At 37.1% G+C, this 20,213-nt stretch overlaps 1 protein-coding gene across 5 annotated transcripts in view; it reads left to right on the top strand.

Moving 5' to 3' along the window:
• The window catches only part of SRFBP1 (serum response factor binding protein 1), a 78,111-nt gene that overhangs the window by 26,555 nt on the left and 31,343 nt on the right, over positions 1-20,213 (top strand). For 2 of the 5 annotated variants that reach the window (XM_064439368.1, XM_064439369.1), the window contains exons 2-3: positions 1,663-1,751; positions 2,718-2,790. The exons of 1 other annotated variant lie outside the window; for it this stretch is intronic. In XM_064439368.1, coding sequence (XP_064295438.1) covers positions 1,663-1,751; positions 2,718-2,790 — 162 coding nt within the window. The remainder of the gene's footprint in view (positions 1-1,662; positions 1,752-2,717; positions 2,791-20,213) is intronic. 2 more of the 5 variants (XM_064439367.1, XM_064439366.1) reach the window with 1 other exon arrangement.

Genomic DNA, 20,213 nt, shown 5'->3' with positions numbered 1-20,213 from the left:
GCAAGTGCCAGTAATGCTGCCCCGGTACAGTTCCCCTGCCTTACCTTTTGGTGGAGCGATGCTCCCCATGCTGCCCTGGCAGAGGTGGGGCTGGGAATCAGCACGTGTCCCTCTCTAGAGATTGTTCTGCTCTGATTGATGCAGCCTTCAGTAGAGCCACTGCTGAGTACAGTTCAAGGCTCAACAGCTCACTTGTGTTGGTAACCTGGCTACAAACATAATCAGGTGTGCAAAATATGTAGGAGCTTTTGTTTTGGGGGGCTTGTTGTTGTTGTGGGGTTTTGATTTTTTGGTGGATTTTCTGATGTTTTGTTTGTGTTTTTGTTTTTATTTTTTTGTTTGCTTCATTTTTTAACTAAATGGTATAGTCTCACCTTTGTGGTCTCTGCACAGGGGATGATAGTAGCCAGGCTTCCCTTCATAGGTGTGAAACATTTCTCTGTGAGCTTTGAAGGTTTTTTTTCCCCCCACTCTGTTTTTTGTTCAAGCTTGATGCAGGCTTATAACACTGATATTCATGGTGGAGCTGACTTGATGGTACAATTACTATCAAACAATCATTTTGATGTAATCTCTGAGAAATTAGAAGACAAAATACAAATCTGAGGTAAAGAACTTCCTTGAGAAGGAGGTGCCAACTTATTTTGACACTTATTCAACTGGATAAATTTAAGATAAATTTGCCTTTTTGTCAGGAAGACTGATTTTTTTTGTTTTAATATTCCGTATTTTCTAAGGTTAGCTGTTAAATACAAAATATTAATAGAGGTAGTGAGATATATCTGAATAAATAAAGGAGGGTTTTTTCAGTTGTAAAAAGAAGAAGGGTTATAAGTGACTGCTGACACCCTGTATCACCAAAATGTGCATCATTGACATGACAATGCCTAGGCCTAAGGTTTGCCATGATGCAATTTAATAGCAAAAGATTCCAAAGATTTGTATGTTTGTACTATCTGTCTAATAATAATAATTAGAATTCTGTTTCTTTTATTTGAGGGTGAGAAATAAGACCAAAACATCATTTTCAAGTTTTCATCAATACTGTCTACTTTGAAATACATTTTGGGAGCAGAGTACTGGGTACCGTAGGAAGTTGAAAGAGGCTGTAGTGAGTTGGAAATCACTTTGATTTAATTTTCAACAAAAATCCATTCAAATATGCATATCTCAAATTCTGTTCTATAATAAACAGTGTTTAGTTTGGGAGTCTTTCCTTAATCTTCCAAAATGTTTCATAATGAAAGTGCTTTTATGCATTATGTACTAATGGAAAAGTACTGGTGCTGTTTCACCAGGACAAAAATAAACAAAGTGAAGGCAAAAGGTGAGTCTTTTTCAAATCTCTAGCTCAGTCTAGCTCTAAGAATAATATTAAAGTATGGCTAGTTAGGAATGTCTTGTCTTCTGTTTAGACCTCAGACACATTTTTAGACTGTTGGTTGTTCTTCCTCTGATATTTATGGAAGCAGTTGGATTTTAAGTGAAATCTGAATTCATTTGAACTGGGATTTGGTTAGCAGGGGAATGAACTCTGCTTTTAAAACTAGGGTTTTTTTGATTGAACACGCTTCTAAAATGTAAGTCCATGTAATTAATCTATTGTATATGGAAGCTAATCAAGGAGAACAGGCTTTGTAATATCTTCCATCTTTCTGACAGGTTGTGAAGATGAGAAAAGATGTGAAGAAGGCCAGAGTCCTGACTATTCGCAGGCTAACCAGACACATCGGGAAATTAAAGCTGAAAAAGTCAGTTCTAAGTATCAATGGTGTTGTTCGTGTGTTTTTAAATGAGACAGTGTCTTAATTGTTTCCCCAAAAACATAGAAGTAGGAGAAACATGTGCTGCACTTAAAACTTAAGGCACTATGGTGCATACAGTCTACTTGTCTTATTTTTACATCACTTTACATAGACCAAAATTACTAAGTAAAAAGCAGTTTCAAAAAGCAGAATTGGGATAACTTTTTTTAAAGGGATTTAGTGTATTGGAAGCTAATCCCAATCACTTACAGAACCTTTTACAGTACTTCTAAAAGTCTCAGGTTTGATCTTTTAGGTTATTCTGCTGTTGAACGTAAGTTGTGCAACACTTTCTCACTGCAGTTGTCTGCAAGGTTCTGTAGCAAAAATATTGTTTGCACATATATACAGGTCATACTTGTTTTTTAATAATTAGTATTAATTAACATTTAATTAAAGAGTTAAAACAATATTTTGTAGATTATGTTTTTAAAGATAACTGGCCCAAAGTGACTTATGGCGTGTCTTACTGGAGATGGTATAAGATACATCTGTTACTGTGTTCAAAGTGTAAACTGAGCATACCCTTCTCCCACAGTTCTAGCAAATTGTGCACAATAAGAAGTAAACCCAATGATCTGTTATATTTAAATATTACAGATCTTAGAATATAATTATATTTGAGGTGTCACTGTCTCCTATGTATTATTGATAGGAATTATAGTTACTATTTTGTAATAAAGTAATATTTGTCTGTCTTACTATTCTGGTAAATCCTCTGGTTTTTTTCCTCTGTTCAGAACAGCAGAAGCGTTAGATTATATTCAACTCTTTGCAAAAATGTTCATTTAACAACAAGGCAATGTCCTTATGCTCACTCTTATGATATTTTTATTTTGCTACTTAATATTAGCTCACAGTGAAATGAACAAAACCCAGATTTTTTTTAATAAAGACAGACTTCATTTGCAGGGGTTCAGAAGACTTGAAATTAAAGAACCAAAAACGAGTTGAGAGATTGATAGAAGAAATCCATGCCATGAAGGTAATATGATGTTTAGATACTTAAATATTAGAGGCAATTAATTTTAGTAACAAAAAGCTTTGTCTGTTTTCTGGGGCTGCATTACTGATACTCAACTGATATATTTCCAGAGCCAGCTTGGTCATTACTGTAACACAACTGGAAAATTATTAATAGTTGCATAGTTTCATGTTTGCTGCATCTGTCGAGATGTTAGACAATTTGAGTCTTAAGCTTGCCAAGGTAAACATGAATTTGTTTAGAAATGTGTGGTGCTTGAAGTTTTTACTGTAACAGTTAAATTGAAGAAATTAAGTTCTCATGCCAGTCAGGGGTATGGAAGGCATTTTGTGTGCCTGACAATACAGTATCCCCATCGTCAGTTCTCTTAGCTCTAAGTATGATGCTACTTGTATTTTACTTTCAAGGTCAAAGTTCTGTAGTAGTTTGAAATTTTAGCTGCAAGGGAATGGTAATGCTTGAGTCAGACCTTTATCTTCAGCCTTGCTGTCAGTTGATACAGGTTTTGTATCTTATACATTATGACATATCAGCAAATGCTACAGAAGTTTTATAACTTCCTAATGTTTGTACTAGTCATATCTCAGTTTTGACTAATACTGCTTAAAATTGTGTTTGTTGAAATGAGGTACAAATTCCAGTCATAATGCTTGAGCGCAGGAGTCCTGAATAGGCCGAGAACACTGTTTTCACATAAAATGGCAGGTTTGTTTGTTTTTCCTTCATGACTGTAGTGATTAAATCAACCCTACCATTGTGTGTGGGTTTTTTGTTTTATTGTTGTTGGGTTTTTTGTTTGTTTTGGGTTTTTTTAAGGCTTTCTGCTTTGGGTTTTTCTTTCTTTTTCCTTTTCTGATCCTCACACAGATCTTAGTCTTCCAAAAGGCTGGTGACTAGAAAGGCTTCACTGACCCATTTAGATGTGCTTTGTGCCAGATTCATCAGGTGGAATTACAGGGCGTTTTAGTGCTTACAAAACAACTGTCCTCACAAATCAGGAAAGGGAAAAAGAAAATGGGCAACACGATATTAAAGGGTAAAGCACAGGTCAAGCAACATAACAGTCATATTGAGGCATTCTGCTTTTCTGGCTTACCATCAGTCTTAAACTCGGTGTTGTAATTGTTCTTTTTTTTTGATGACACATTTTTGTGTCTGTTGGAGCATGATGAGAATTCTGGAAGTGTCTCAGTAACAGTGTATATCAAGTGATCAGGTGTGGTGTAGCACTAAGCTTACAAGCCCATGTCTCACAGGGCTTCTGTGAGTGCTCCTGAGAGGGTTTCACTGCAAGATCCATTCTGCTGAACACATCTCCCAGCAGTGTTCGCTGTGTCCGCATTGTCCTTTTCCTTCCGGGATTGGCTCGTGCAGACATCTTACAGGCTAACTGCACTCAGGACTGTATTAGCCAAGTATATTCAAGCTGTTTCTTCAATTGGCATTAATGAGTGCAGGACTTGTGTTTACTTCAAGAGCGATTGTCGAGGATAGATTTGTACTCTGGAGAGCTGAAGGCAAACAAATTTTGCTTTGAAATAGTTTATAGGAAGGGAGGAGTCTTCAAAGTGAGCAGCTGAGAGGAAGAGCACTCCCACTGCAATGGTCTTGCGCTATCAGGCAAATAGCATTGTCTGAGTTATCGGAGATTGTGCTGTAAGTGGTTTTTATTGTTGAAAAAATGCACCCATATATAACAATAATAACATTTTTATAGCAAAAAGGTTGGTTTTCTTGAGGTTTTTAGTCTCTAAAAATGAACAAGTAGACTCTTACTAGCTCTACAGTGTATTTGTTTCTTAGTCGAAAGAAAAAATCCTGTTTCTTATGAATCACAGCCTAAAAAGCACTAGTTGTTTACAAATTTTTCACCACTGTTGATTTCTAGACTAAGAAGGCTTTTTAGAGTTGGCATAGAAATACTCATTTAGCATGGAAGAGTAACAGGAAAGCCTTCACAGAAATCACTGATATTATTTGAGATAGTGGGAGATTTTATATTGGTATGACATTACCCCCAGCAACCTTTTGTCTTAAGTTATTGATCATAGGATTCATAAAGAACTCTTTGCATAATCTCAATGGATATTTTAGAATTCTTATAAAAGAATGGAGAGAATAGAAATGGTTGATAAAGTAAATTGGTAAGCAGTCTACAAAGTTGCAACTTAGAGCAAGCTTGTATTATGCAGACTATTCTAGCAGTTTTAGTGGGTGGACCTGAAACACTTGTCAGAGGACATGCAGATCCTTTCAAAACTGATTGACTGTGCGTGCAGAATATAGGAATTGATCGTTTTCTGTTTAACATGCAGAAATAGTCCATAAACTTCTACTTAACATGTTTCATGTAAGAAAAAATGTCTGCCTTCTCTCTTACTGAATGTTTAGTCTTGAGGAGTATAGCAAGCTGCAAAGAGAAGTTCAGCTGAAAAGACAAAAAAAACCAACAAAAATAATTATACCAGCCAAAGTGGTTCGGAGCCAGAAAGTGAATGTTACACCAGAGTCTAAGAGCATGTGTATTTTCAGATTAAAAGATTTATTGAGATGGCTACTTACAACTTCTAGGACTTCTTTAGTGATTGGACAAAGATACAAAGGGTTGCTGTAGATTGAAGAAAATACATCTTAGAAAGAAAAGGAAAATAGTACAATTCTTTTCTCACTTTTTTCCCAGTTGCCAAAGACAGCACACCTCTTTCTAAATACACATTTTTCTTCCTTCAGTCAAGAACAGACCCAGATCATCCTTCCCCTACCACATATCCAGAAAAAAAAAAAAAAGCCTTTTGGGGACTGCTGGCATGAGCAAGGCCTTTTGTCAAGGACTTCTGTGTATCCTGATGTCCTCAGAAGGCATGAGAGGGGAGGATTCAATTTCACAGGGAATTTGTTTCAAGCTCAGGGAAGAGAGAATGAAATTCTGGGACCTTAACACAGTTGTCTGTCTTACTGAAATTTTTAATGCGATGGCTTAAGTTTCTCTTACTCGGGGGGGAGAGGAATCTGAGGGTTGATATCTGAATAAGGGAGAATTCCTTGCTGCCTTAAAAACTACATTTCTGTATTCAGCTCCCAATAAACTCACAAACCTTTTGTACTAGTTCATTTACTTGGGGAGTCTGTGTCTCAGTCAGCACACTGTTTCAGTATGGCTGCCGTCACTTCATTGAACAACTGTTACCTTTCATCCAGACTGTAAGGGAAAAAAAAAATATCAACGCAATTGCTTGATTGCTTGATGGTGCATCTGTTGTTAGAGGCTGGCTGCCTGCAGCTCAGCAGGACTTTTAAGAACTGCTGCTGTATTGAATATGACAAATGTTAACTTTCAGTTTCAAGATTTTAACTTCTTTCCAGTGTGGAACTTTACTAATTACAATCTGATATTATAGAAAGGAGAAAATGCTTGCGATTATTTGATGATTCTAGTCTTATCACTAACTCTTGGGGATGTTTTTTCCCTGTCTTTGAGTAGACTCTAAACAGACACTGCTGACATCATTTCACTGTAAATATACTGTTTCTTAGGACTGCAAATAATTAGATGCTCACTTTTCAGGTTAAATACTTGTGTCTATGTCTACTTTTTTTAAATCATACACACACACATGCACAGTTTTACATATATTGAAAACCTAGGAAGTGTTGATGCTTGGGTGTATTAAGAAACTTCTGTTATTTGAATTAGCAAATAGTAGATATTGTTGTTGTTATTGTTGGAATGACATTTAATTCTTGATTCTATATGTTTTCTTTGTTAGAACTGGATATTAAAAATAATTGCAAATAAAATTAGTAATATCTGAAGCACAACAATCAGAAGTAAACATTGTGGGAAATGAGAGCAGTTTAAAATTCCAGCTACGTGGATGCAGGAACTGGGTTAATTGTTTGCAGGAGTTCTCAAAGCTATTGGAATAGTATGCTGTTTTTTGAGTTCTTCAGGTTTTGTTTTGCCAAAACTGTATAAAATATTTATTTAATGATTCATGAAAGATGGGAAAAAAGAACAGTATGAACCTTTCTAGTCCTTCTACTACACTACTTTTTTAAAATACAAAATTGTGTATACTTACAGGAATTTTTTTACTTGTTTGTCAGGCTTGATGGTACTGTCAAAATAGATTAATTTTCCATTGTAGAGTACTTCTTACCACTCATAGGAAGCTATGATATTAAGAAGTTTCTTTACACAGAAATAACATATTGTCTAGAGATTTCTTAGCAATGTGTAGCTTACCTTGAATTGTTGAAACTTACTGGCTGAAATTAGGTCTTAATATAACTTTGTGTATTTAGGAGTAGTTTTTGCCTTTCTCTTACAACAAAAACATTGGTATTATGGCAGATGTTGCTATAGCAATATCGAGTTTGGAGGATGCCCATTAATGAGACATGGAAGAAAGGCTATTTGCAGTACTTGAAGGGAACATGTCTTTCAGTTGTTAGGAAAGAGCAGCAGTTGGTTATCAACCACTGTTAAATGGAAAGATATATCACTTTCCTGAAAATCATCACTAGAGAAGCAGAAAAGTCAATACAATGTTTTTGTTTTAATACACTTAAAACACAATATTTATCATAGAATAATGAGTATAGTACAAGAGACACAGGAAGAAATAATGCTTCACCCTAAATTATGTACCCTCAACTTTATGTTTTAGCAAGATATGAACAGAAGTAGAGTTAAGTATGAACTCCGGTATCACTGTCAAGCTTTTGAAAGCCAAATTGTTTTGTAAAGGAGGAGCTTCAGTCTGAAGGATGTTTTCACAATCTTTGGCCTGGGAATAAAAATCATCCAATTTCATGAAATTAATAGTGTTATGGTTGAGAAAGGGCTTTTGCTCAGGACTGGGTAACTGATGATTTTAGAGTAGGTCAGCCTAAGGAGCTTGAAAGATCTTTCTTCTAGTACGGTCTTTTTGCATGGAATTTCTGTATCCTGTAATACCAGGCTTTTTCAAAACACCTTATTTTCTTCTAAGAGTAGTGGTTTCTTTTTTGGTCAATGCTTTCATCTTCTGTAGCCTTGGTTTCAGTTAACATCTCCCTGTGAAATTGTCTTAAGAGTGAGGACTAATGTACTTCTTTTCAGTTTTGTTCTTTCTTTCTCCTAGAGTATGTTTCCAACAACAGTCTTGCATACTTTCATAAAAGATAGAAGACTTTCATGGTAATGTTATAGAATCTACAACGTTCAAAGGTTTTTGAAAGAGTAGTGGGATGCTCTTAAACTCTAGTGTGGTTGGCTTAGGAAGGGTCCTTGATGGTTCTCAACAAAAGACAGAGGCGGGGTGGTCCAGCTTTCACAGTGAGACCATTTCAGGGAAGGAAGAAAGGGTAGAACTTGAAGTCATTCAGCCCTCCTTCAATGGAGCAGTGCAGATCCTTGCTTTGGCAAGTGTCTGACTTGTTATCCATGTGTGATGCATTTTCTGCAGTAATGCAGGAAACTTGGTGCTTTGGGTGGTAGACAGATCCATTTGTGCATTACTCACGCATACATGCATGAGAAGTCAGGCAATTTTAGGAAACACTGAATTTTACTACTTGTGTTCTCAGCAGCACATTATGATTTGTCAGTCGCATTACATGGCTCTTTTAGGCAATATATGCCCTAGTAAGGCAGATTATTTTTGTTACACAAATTCTGAATATTAATTTAATTGATAACCAGATTTCTGTCAGGGCTGAAGTAGAAAGCTCTTCCAAATAGGAAACACAACGTAAAGGGCACCTAATGTAATACAGAAGATGACGGTATGAATAAACAATGTGTTCCTGAGCCCAAACACAAAATGTCCAAAGTTGGAAGCAAGAACAGACTACCTGGGAGGAATGTAGAGACACTGCCTGAATGTACACAGATAGTGTTAGAAAATACAAAATTCAGATGGATTTCCAGCTAGTGAGGAATATGAAGGTCTGCAGGAATGGCTTCTGTAAGTACACTGGTAGCAAAAGTAAAGCTAAAGGAAAATAAGGGTCCACAGCTCAGTGACAGGGTATGGAGAAGGGTCAGGTATTCAGTGGCTTTTTTTTCCCCTCTTGTTTTTTACTGGTCAGTTCTGCCCTTTGGCTTCTCAGTTGCCAGAGCCTACAAGCAGAGTCTGTGGGATTGAAGTGTTACCCACAGCAGAAGATGATGCTGTTAAGGAATGCATAAGTCAGACATATACAAGTCCATGTGACCAGATACCTTGTACTTGGGGTGCAGAAGGAGCTGCATGTCATGGTAAGGCTGCTTTCATCATTTTTGAGAGGTCACAATAATTGCAAAAGATCACTGATGTTTGGAAAAAAGCAAGAATCGTGCTTAACTTCAAGGAAGAGCTGAGCCAATATAGTCAGTCAGTCTCAGCTTAGTCTCTGGGAAGGTTATGGAGCACGTCTTTCTGGGAGCTAATTCCAGGAATGGACCCTTAGTTGAGGAGGAAGCTGACCGTTGTCACCAGTTTCAGTCATTTTTGAATGGTCCTGGTGGACCAACTTGGGGGGATGGGGGCAGATTCCTGACAACTGGGAAGAAGCGAATCTCTCTCCTATCTTGCAGAAAGGCAAGATGGTACTGTAGGCCAGGCAGCCTCTCCTCACTTGCTGAGGTTATGAACAGAGCAAATAATACTGGAAACCATTTACAAAAATATGAAGTACAAGCAGCTGATTAGGCATTGACAGCCTATATTTACAATGAGGAAATCACGTTTGCCTGACCTGGTAGCCGCCTTCTACGGTGAGGTGACTAGCTTGGTGGGCAAGAGGAAGAGTGGGTGTTTATCTCCACTTCAGCAAAGCTTTTGACAGATATCCTATAACATCCTCGCAACCAAACTGGAGTAGCAGGGACTAGGTAAAGAGACAGTGAGGTGGATCAAACACTGGCTGGACTGCAGAGCAAAAAAAGTTTTGATAGCAGCGCAAAGAGGACCTAACTGGAGGCCACTAACCGGTAGCATAGTGCAGGGTTCATTCCTGGGGTGAAGAGTATTTAACATTTTCCCTGAGGGTAGGGCAGAGCACATGCTCAACAAGTTTGCAGAAGATAAAAAATGGGGAAGAGTACACCAGGTGGTTGTACTGCCATTCAGAGGGACGTGGGCAGGCCGGAGAAATGGTCAGAGAGGAAATCTCATGAAGTTTAGCAAAGTAAACGTCAAGTCCTGCCCCTGGGTTGCAGTAAACCCTTGCACCGGCCTGTGCTGGAGGCTGACATACTGGAAGGCAACTTAAGAGGCAAGGACGTTGGTGTCCTGGTGGACAGTGGCTGACCATGAGGAAGCAATGCACCCTCATGGCAAAGAAGGCGGGCACTCTCCTGGGTTACATGAGGAAAGGCGTTGCCAGTAGGTTGAGGGTGGTGATCCTTCCCCTCTACTCAGAAGTGGTGAGAGACATCTGAAGTGCTCAGTCCAGCTCTGGGCTCCCCAGTGCAAGAAAGACTGGACATCCTGGATCAAGTCTAGTGAAGGGTCTTGAGGATGACTATGGGACTAGAGCGTCAAGGAGCAGGTGAGAGAGCTGGGACTGTTCAGCCTTGAGAAGGCTCAGGGGGATCTTATCAACGTGTATAAATACCTGATGGAAGTAGTGGCACCCACTGATAGGACAAGAGGCATTGGGCACAAACCGGTAACAATAACAAAACGTAGGGTATAAGTAAGCTTTGGGTGTTTATTTTTCTATTTTGAAACAGAACCTAGGTAAGTGATGGAAAGGAGGGTCTATGTAGTTCCTGACTGATCAGTGTTTCTGATGCAAGTCTCAAGTCTTTGCCTTTTTTTGAGCAACTTTAGTGCCATTTCTTAGGGGATCATATCAGTGGCAGAATCTAGTATTTAGGTTTTCATATACACGAATAACTGTGCTATACTGTAGAGTTACCTTCCAAAGACTGTGTGGAACGGCATCATAAACAGTATTGAATGTAGGTAGCTAGATCAAGTGCTTGAGAATACACTGTGTGGAGCAGTACCGTACCTCTACTTGTCCGGACAGTGGAATTTAATGCTGTTTTAATTGATAAAGTTGTGGCTATTCCGCTCTGTGCTAGTTTGTATTATTGAACTGGTGCTACCAGTAAATAGACCTGTTTCACAAAAGACGTGAGCAAGCGTGCCTTACTCCATTTTCCGTGCAAAACTGGCAAAGATATTTGTATGACAATCAATGTCTCGTGACCAAAGGTGGGGAAGAAAGCATCATGTATTTCTGTACTTAATTGGTTGTGGCATAGTGTTTTATCATTCTTTCCGTATGAATATTAATGCATCTTGGGCGTTGGATTAGAAGGGAAAAGGGGTTGGTTGCTGTAACTTCAAGGTGAAGGTTTTGTCTCTGCCACTTTTACAATATGCTCTCCCTCCAGCTCATCTATCAGGATTATCATGAGAGATGGTTGAGTGTGCTCACTGATACTTTTTCCTTCTTTCTAATTACGAAGTTCCATGGAATTCCTCTCCTGTGGTATTGTTGTAGGAGATAATTCCTCAGTAATTCATGAGCATTTTGTTTTGGAAGTATTATGAGGTTTTGATACTGAACAAAGTCATACTTGAAAAAACTTTTTTCCTTCTGTTTCTGAAATGAAAAACATTACATTAACAGCGAAACAATGAGCAGAGACGATGTTGCACTTCCAGAGAGAAGTAAAGGAATCTGAACAAGTATAAGTTATTCCTGGAGCAAATGCTGGTTTATCTACTTGCTCTCCATGCCAAAACAGTAAGGATGTTGCTTCTGTATGGAATTTACTTCATGGGTATTTCATTTATACCTGTCTACCAATATGTACATGTGCTTATCCTCAGAAGCAAATTATGACAATGTTTTTTATCAAAACACAAATGTTTTGGTCTTTGTAGCTGAGGTGGAGTAAAAGTATACAGAAGTAGTGATGAGCTGAATGACTGTCTGCTGGGCTTCCTTTCTCAGTGTTTGAGGTCTGAGGGTTGGATCTTGTTATTCTTGATTAATAAGAATGAGGGAGGAATGCTTTGTTAGGAGACTACATAACCATGTCTCCTCAATATACTCACTTCCTTTGAATATTCCTACCTACCACCTTTTTCTGACACAAGTCTTAAAATAGTGAGAAGGCAGGCTGGTACACTCACTGACTTAGTTCTGTTCTTAATCTTCATAGCGTTTCATATTACTTTCACTGATATGCTGCTTCCATTCAAGTTTATGCTAAAATGAGAAACCCCATATTTAATATACTGTTTTCGGAAGTCAGTCTCCCGTTTGCTGCTCTTGCAGGGTCAAAATATCTTAACTGAGCAAGCTTAACAATCTCAGCATGAGAAAGCTCTAGAACATGATACAATTTTTTCTAGGTAGCAAGCATAAAACAGTACTTAGAATTGTAAGGAAAAATGAGAGAAGAATGTGGCAGGGAAATCTTTTACTGTAATTTTAATTTGGAATGAGAAAACTGGCAGCCATTCCTACTGGTTTATTTCATTATGATAACAGAAGAAATTGTTTTTTAATGCCAAATACTGCTTTGGATTGCATAAAAAAAGATGGGCTGCATTTCTTAAATATAAATATCAGTAAAAATATCACCAGCTTCATTTTCAAGACTTCATCATTGACAAGATACTTAAATAGAAGCAGTTATCATGTGCTTTTCTTTTTTATGCAGTAGATTCTTACTTACAAAGTGAAAACAGATCACAAAGGCAGCTTTTTGTTGGATTAGAGACAACTTAAGGAAAATATTAAAGTAGGTTCTAAGTAAAGATTGTCAGCTATCTTAAAAATATGGCTTGCAGATGAAGCTTTTTTCTTGAGTCTTGCATAAGAATTTTACTATTTTGTTTTTTTTAAGAATGCAAAATAAGCTATTTTCGCTTTTTAAAAAATATGGTTTGCAGCTGAGACACCATCTCCTTTCTGAATTCTGCATAAGTACTTTTATTGTTTATTTTAATAAAGAGGCAACCTTTGCAGTAGAACAAAAAACATATTAATGCAACCCATATGCCTTATATTATTTGAAAATTGAGCAGTGACAGCAAACCAAAACACTTACTATTATTCAAAATAATGACAGAAGTGTCAGCATGTTTCTAAACTCATTTTGAAAATATTTATGCATATTCCAAATAGATGCTTTTTTTTTTTGTGGTTTACTTATTTCATCATCCCAACATGTATTTCTATTTAGTGCGCCTACTTGGGCCTCTTCATTAACCTACTCCATAGTTCACCTGAACCTGAGATAGGAAAGAATGCTTCTGTAAGCACTGCGTACCTTTTCTTCACATTTTGGCCATCCCCAGCTGAGGTGTACTAATAGTTGCCAAATAAGATTGTCCTTGTGAGATTTCTGAGGCAGTTCTAGTTAATTATTGCTGTAGACTAGCTGGTCCTTGTACTTAATTTATTCTGGAGAACCTAAGAAGAATATCTCCAGTAAATACTGTTTAATCAACTGTTCTTTTGGGGACTCTTTCTTCTGAAGAAATTCCCCACAGAAATTAGGTCTTCTGTTCTTCACAGCTATAAAAGAAATTATTCTTGAATATTGTAGTAAAGGTTTCATTCTTATTTATTCTAATTGGAAGGGTTGGGGGGAAGAAAAAAGAAATTGGAGACCTAATGTAAGTGTCTTTATAGTCACTCGGAAACTAATTAATTCAGAGTGGTGACTGCAGCTGCTATGACTCCATATTCCAATTGATGCTTTTGTGTGTAAAATCTTATTTCCCCCATGGTTGCCTGCTGCTTACAAAAAAATATATCAAGTCTGTTCTGGGAATGTAATACTAATTTAAATATGACTTCAGTGATGGACAGACACATTGGCACTTTTATTAAAGAATGGACTTAGTCAACACATGGATGAATAGGATGGGCAGAATAATTGTACCTTTAGGAGGTGAAAGTCATGCCTTGCAGATCAGTGGGATTTCTTTGAGGGAATAAATACATACAGTAGATGTTTTTGACTGAGTCTGTATATTGTTTTAAATGCCCAAAATGCTATTGTCCAGCTTTCACCAAAGCCTCTGGTGGTTTTTTGTGGTTTTCTTTTGGTTTTTTTTAAGAAAAGCTGTTCATGGATATGAGTTTTTTTCTTCAGTCACAGAGCTAAATATAAAAAGTGGAAGAGAGAAATAGATGGTTAGCTTTCATAGAGTTGGAAAGCTAACAGTGGAGGTCTGTGGAGATCAGTGTGGGAAATGATTCAGAAAAAAAGAATGAATGACAGAGCTTGATCATCCAAAATTTCAGGGTAATGAAGATACCAAGACACTGCAGAATAATATTACAAAACTAACTGTGCAGTCAAATGACTAAAGAAGTTCAGTAGTGGTAAATGCAAAGTCATGCATGTGGCGGTGAGAATTACGTTTCCAATGGTTCATTTTCACTGGTTCGAAATTGGCTATTACCAGTGAGGAGGTGGATGTTGGAGCTACCATAGATACCTGTGTGAAAATGCTATACTGCTATTTGGTGTCTTCAGAGAGAAGGCAGTCTGTTCCTATCTGAATCAATTGTTTTACCATATACTGCATAAGCCTTCTTAGTGTATTAAAAAAAAAAAAGTACAAAAAAACCCCCAAAACTAGTAGATGTATAAAGGAAGGTGTCACAGATCCGGCATAAGAAGGTGTAACAAATTGGAATAGGATTCCCCAGGATGCAAGGTGAGCTACTGATGTTGCAAGTTTACGTGGTTCATGTATTTGTCCTATGTAGTTCTTCTGCACTTGGTATACCAAGATTTTGCTCAGGAGCAGCCAATTTGGAAATCTGCAGGTACTGAAAAGAATCATATACTTCATGTCTTGTTGCCAGATCTTTCCTTTCCACCTTTCTGTCTTACCTTGGGCAAATGAGGTTTGTCTTGCTCAGGTTTCAGGATCTCTAGGAAAGGACAAAAAGCATTCATTTTCTTCCCCATGGCACTTTAAGAAAAGGCTGGAGGGGGAGTACTTTTCCTGGAGATCGTGCAAACCAGCAAAGGGAATGGAAAAAACTAATTCTTTCTTTCTCCATTGTGTCTAATATTTGAACTCTTTTTCTTTTATGCCCTCTAGAAGCAGGCAAATGGACTGTGTATATGGCTTTCTGTATTCATGCTTTTCCACCTTTTCCTTCATCTCTCCGCATTCTTCTGTCTTTATTCATTTCTGGTTCCATACCTATTTCAACCCAGAATCTAGCGGCTGGGGATTATTAGCTGGATTGCACCCGTTTGTCAGTCACTGTCTTCAGTGGGAATGTTTGTGAGAATATAGCACATCCTTTTCCTGGCTGCTTTGGTGGCAGTCTTGCTGGCTCAAGCTCCTGCTGGGAGAAGAGGCAAAACTGAGAAAGGCGACTTTCTGCTAGCTGTGCATAGCGTCCCCTTCTGGCAGGTAATCCTGTTTTTCTTAAATTTTTACAAAAACAGTTTGTCTGGCAACCAGTAATTCTGGCAATGGTTGTGAATACCAGGGATAGTAATTCAAAACTGAAGATAGTTTCAGCCAACACAGGGCTGCTTGGAAATATATTAACCCTGAAATTGCATGTGGTTGTTATTTTAATATTAGAAAAGCGGCATGGAACAAATTGCCAGTACAGAGTGAAATTACAGATTGTGCCAGTCCAAGTGAACACTGACATTCAGAACTAAAAGATGTTTGAAGAAAAAAGAATATTCAAATAATGATAATTCTGGCATCATCATGCTTGCTGTACTGAATAATCCAGTAAGCTTGTTTTTTCCTTATTTTTTTCTAACTTTTCTTTTGAATGCTTGTAATTGTAGTTTACTTCCATAATACCTCCTACTTCTGAAATTGTCAGAAGATTACAGACTTTCTAAATTTCTTCTTGTATCCTATGGTAAAAACAATCACTGTTGCTCCCTGAATGAGGCTACTGAATCAGATGGGAAACTCCAAAATTAAACAATTCATTTAATCTAATTGACTAAATAAAATGCCAAGTTCACAGTGTTCATCTCGGTAGACTGATGTAATTGCTGGCATTTGACTTGCATACCTCTTGAAATATTAAATTAGTTTATAAACGTGGCAGAAAAGAGCAGCCTATACTTACTTGCCAAATAAAGTTTGGGTATCTTACAACAGCTTAAACAAGCCATGTTAACTCTACTTTTGGGGAGTTGTTTTTTTTTCATTTTGTTATTAAACTGCATGAATAAGTAGTCTTTGACTCAGCTGTGTGCTGTGCTTTCAAGAGAGCTTGTACAGTATAGCAGAAAAAGGATATTTAGCTAGAGGAAGGTAACCATTTCGACAAAACTATGTTTAAAGGAATGTTGTGTAGTTTTGTTTGATGAGTATTTTAATAATTTTAATTTTCCAGAGAACAATAAAAACAGAAAACTATAAACTTTTGTGCTGTGAAACTTAGTAGATGAAAACTCACAGGTTGACATTGAATTTCACTTGGATCTAAACTGAGACAGCAATACTGTAGACATTTAGTAATGTTTAAAATTGGTGCCAGCAAAAACCTGACACCAGTGTAGTTTACAAAAAGAACAATTGCTAGACAAGTTCCACTTGAAATACATTCTTGTGTTCCTAATGATTAACTGTAATTTTGGAGTGCTCTTTTTTTAAGAGGCTAGTAATAGTTAATTTCCATCAAAATCAAATGCTATATATTCATCTAAAGTGAGATGGTTGTACAGCTTTCAATTTTTTTTGATAGTTCTGTTCTGATAATTTCCTCTAGTGACTTCTTTGGTTTTGTTATTTTACAATGAGAATTTTTATTATTTTTTCTTAATCTGTTCTGTTGTATTCCTGGCTAAGTTGGTATTTATCCAACAAGGCTAAAAATTGATGATTTCAAGGAAGTTTATTTTTTATTTTGAGAAGTCATATATTAAAACAATACTAAATTCTGTAAAGCTTTTGAAAATGTAAGGCAGTCGATGAAACATGCAAAGTCATTAAAAATATATGAAATTTTCTTTAGCGTATACTTTAAGAAAATTAGCAACTGTAGAACCCTTTCTTTTTATGCTTTCCTTCCTCTTTGTAATAGAGAATCTAGATATCTGATAAGTGAAAAATGCTATAATTATTGTAGGACATGATAATAATCTTAAACCCTAATGATACAGGGGAATGTATTTAAATTATAATTCACTTAATTTGTCTGCAATTAGAGAGAAAATGTCTTCATTTCTACTGGATAAAACCTCAGGTTTCAGTATGTGATGATATAGAATCAAGTCATCCAGTCAGGCTGCTGGGAAAAGCTTTGTTGGCGAGACTGGTGGAACAAAAAAAGATCTATGCAATCCTTTTTTGTTGTGGTTTTGCTTTCCTGTAGCTGTCTGTTCTTTATGACACAGGTATTTACAGTAAAACTTGACTTCTATGAAAAGCTAAATCTGTACATCCGCATACTTTGAACTTTTATCAGACTTACCATGTTGGCTGTAAGCTTAGCAAAAGTTTAACTTTTTGAAGTCATTTATTAGAAGGTGTCAGTCCTGAAAATGTGCAAACTTCTGAAATAATATTTATTCAAACAATATTAGTAAATATTTGTAAAGCTGATAGTGTGAAAACAATTTAATAGTGAGTTCTGGACACCATGCAGAGCATTGCTCATTGGAAAGACATTCCTACCCCCCTTGTAATGCGACGTGTCATTTTCACTTAGAAAAAAGAATACATTAGTAATATGCTGATTTGTCTTATTTATATGAATGTTGAGTGCACTTATGCCTCAACACGCAGTCTTTAATTTTGTCAATAAATTACATTATTCTAAATGAGAAGTATTAAGAATCCATCTATCCAAACACATTCACCCTACAGTGGTTAATTGTCTTTTGTGGTCTCTGCTAGCACCCTGTAGAGTACTGTGTATTTTTATAAGCTTTACATGTTTGCAACACTTAGATTTTTTTGTCCGTCTGTAATTTAAAAAGCAAGGGTTTATGCCAGTGAGGTGCCAGTGAGTCACCAAAGAAACCATGACAGCAGCTCCCTAAAAGAAACCCTCACTTTCTCTCTCTGAAGGTGCAGGCTGTGGCATAAATATGCACAAACATTTAAAATCCTGAGTGTCACCTTGCCAGGAAGAATGACAAGTCAGTCTGAGCAAGGCAGAGATATCTTTAACCTTAATGTGAGTAGATTAAGCATATCTTGTCTTTTATTTCTTTACCGAAGCATTTTGTAAATGTTTCTATGTCTTAAGTATTACAAAAATTCTTTTAATTGCACTTTATTTAAATCTACCATGAACTGAGTGTGGCCTGGGAGGCAAACAGGGCCCTTCTCTGTGTAGTATGGGGAGATTCTGTAAAGTGGGGGAGCTGAAGTTTTCCCAGCACATCATCTGCCCTGAGTCCCAAGTGTGATTCACCCAAGAACCCCAAGAATTAATCCCCATTTTAGCTCCGTGGCCAGTGGGTGAGCTGACACTTCCAAGATTGTGGGTGCAGTTTTTTTCCAAATGACTGTTTAAAACCAACAAAAAAAAAAAAGTTAGGACAGCTTTTAGCATGGATACTGACTTGACTCATGAAGGGCAATGATGTTCTGAGCAAGTGACTTGGAAGTCTGTATACCTTCTTATTTTTCTGGGCATCAGTCAAACTCAGACCTGTATCACAGATGACCCTAACAGCACCATCCTAGACTCCATGTAAATCAATCTATCTCTAATAAGACTGTTATTAGTCCTCACTGGATTCTCACCTATGGGTTGAAAACCTCAGTCCTCCTCAGGCGTAATTCGAAACTCTTGGTAACTGGTGTAATGCTTTCATATCCACAGATGTGAAGCATTATGTAAAGTGTCTGTTTGCAGCCTGCTGCAACAGGAGGCAATGGCAGGTCTTTTTAGAATTGAAATGCTGAAATGCTGGATTGAGTTTGTGATGAAAAAAACCTGGTTTTGTGTGCCACGCTTTCAGATTGTGCTATATTTTTAGTAGAAATATATGGGTGCGAAGACTGGAGATTTCTAGGGGCTGCTAGCACAGAATTTTTAGTATGAAAGTAGTACTACTAGATCCATTAAACTAATGTATCACCTTATATTTTTGTTAATTAGGAATGAAACATTTTAATGATTATCTAATCTATTCCTTAGCAGCCAGTAAAACAATGGTGTGGTTGCATCATTTGGGCGTTCTCATGTTGTCATTCAGCCAGAGGAGATAAATGGGGTTTGGGGATTACTTGTCACAGTCAACAAAGCAGGAAATCACTAAAACAAAAGTCTGGGTCTTCAAGTGTCAAAAGCTTTATTGGAGAAGGTGCAGTCTCAAATGAGTAGCAAATGTGGTGTTCTGAGTTTACCTAACATCAGGTTACAGTTAGGGAAATTGAGACAAATCAGTAGACCTCTCTGGAAGGATTTTATGTAATTGACAGGTGATGGATAAAGATGAGGGTGACCTGGATTGCCTGGATTCCATTGCGGAAAAAAGTAAAGCCAAACAGAAGATTAAGTTTCCAGGAGTAAGGAAAGGGTACAGGCTCTTTGTCTAGAATGAGAGTTCTCTTCTTCTGTATGATATTACCAAGACAGAAACCACATCCCATTTTATTCCTGTTTTAAAAATCATAATTAAAAAATTAGAACAAATGCAGAAAAGACTTATCGAGGTTACATATGGACAGATTTTCATTCTGTGCTAGATGGAGTTCAGGACGTTTAATCAGAAAAAGGCTTGAGAGGTGACTTGGTAATCATTTGTAAGTACTGGCAGGAAGGCAGCCAGCTACTCAAAATTGCTTAATTTTGTCTGTTGGTAAAATTAAATAGTGATTTTATGGTAAAACAGATATCTCGGTGTAGCACTGATCTGCTTACTAAACTTCATAAGCTGAAGCCACACTTAACTAGAAAATATCAGATTTTTGCTTACCAGTTTAAATTTTCTGTCCTACTGTTCTGTTTATTAATTTTATCCAAATTTCCCTCCTGGCAATACCATTCATCTTGGTTTCACATCTGGTAAAATGGGGGCCTGGGGGGATTTATTTTATTTTTTTACATAGGCAGAGTGCCATTTAGTTTGTTGCGGTGGTCCACTAATGAGACTTACATCTGTAGAAATTCTCGTGTTATGTATATGAATATATATATATTTGGGTCACATTCACTGACAAAGGATTTGGATTTTTAAACTGTTGTGGGGAAAAGGCATCACTTTTTCTTCATAATTGGTATGGTACCAGTTAGAGTACTGCATTTCTTGAAAACAGCCCTTCATAGCTGAAACAAGCTTGTAGTCTTATGGATTTAGTTTGTTTTTGAAAAGCATGTAAACTTTCAGGTGAGTCGTGGCTGATTCACTGCTTTGAAGATATCCTGCTTGTAAGTGCATTATCTCATTTTTGTCTACTTTCACAATGGTAGTATTTACCCTAATGATCAAAGACTACTTTTGTTCCAAATGACTACTA

This window comes from Phalacrocorax carbo, chromosome Z (assembly GCF_963921805.1).
Source record: "Phalacrocorax carbo chromosome Z, bPhaCar2.1, whole genome shotgun sequence".
Classification (NCBI taxonomy): domain Eukaryota; kingdom Metazoa; phylum Chordata; class Aves; order Suliformes; family Phalacrocoracidae; genus Phalacrocorax; species Phalacrocorax carbo.
The sequence above is the reverse complement of the archived record's forward strand: the minus strand, read 5'-3'. Positions and strand labels throughout refer to the sequence as shown.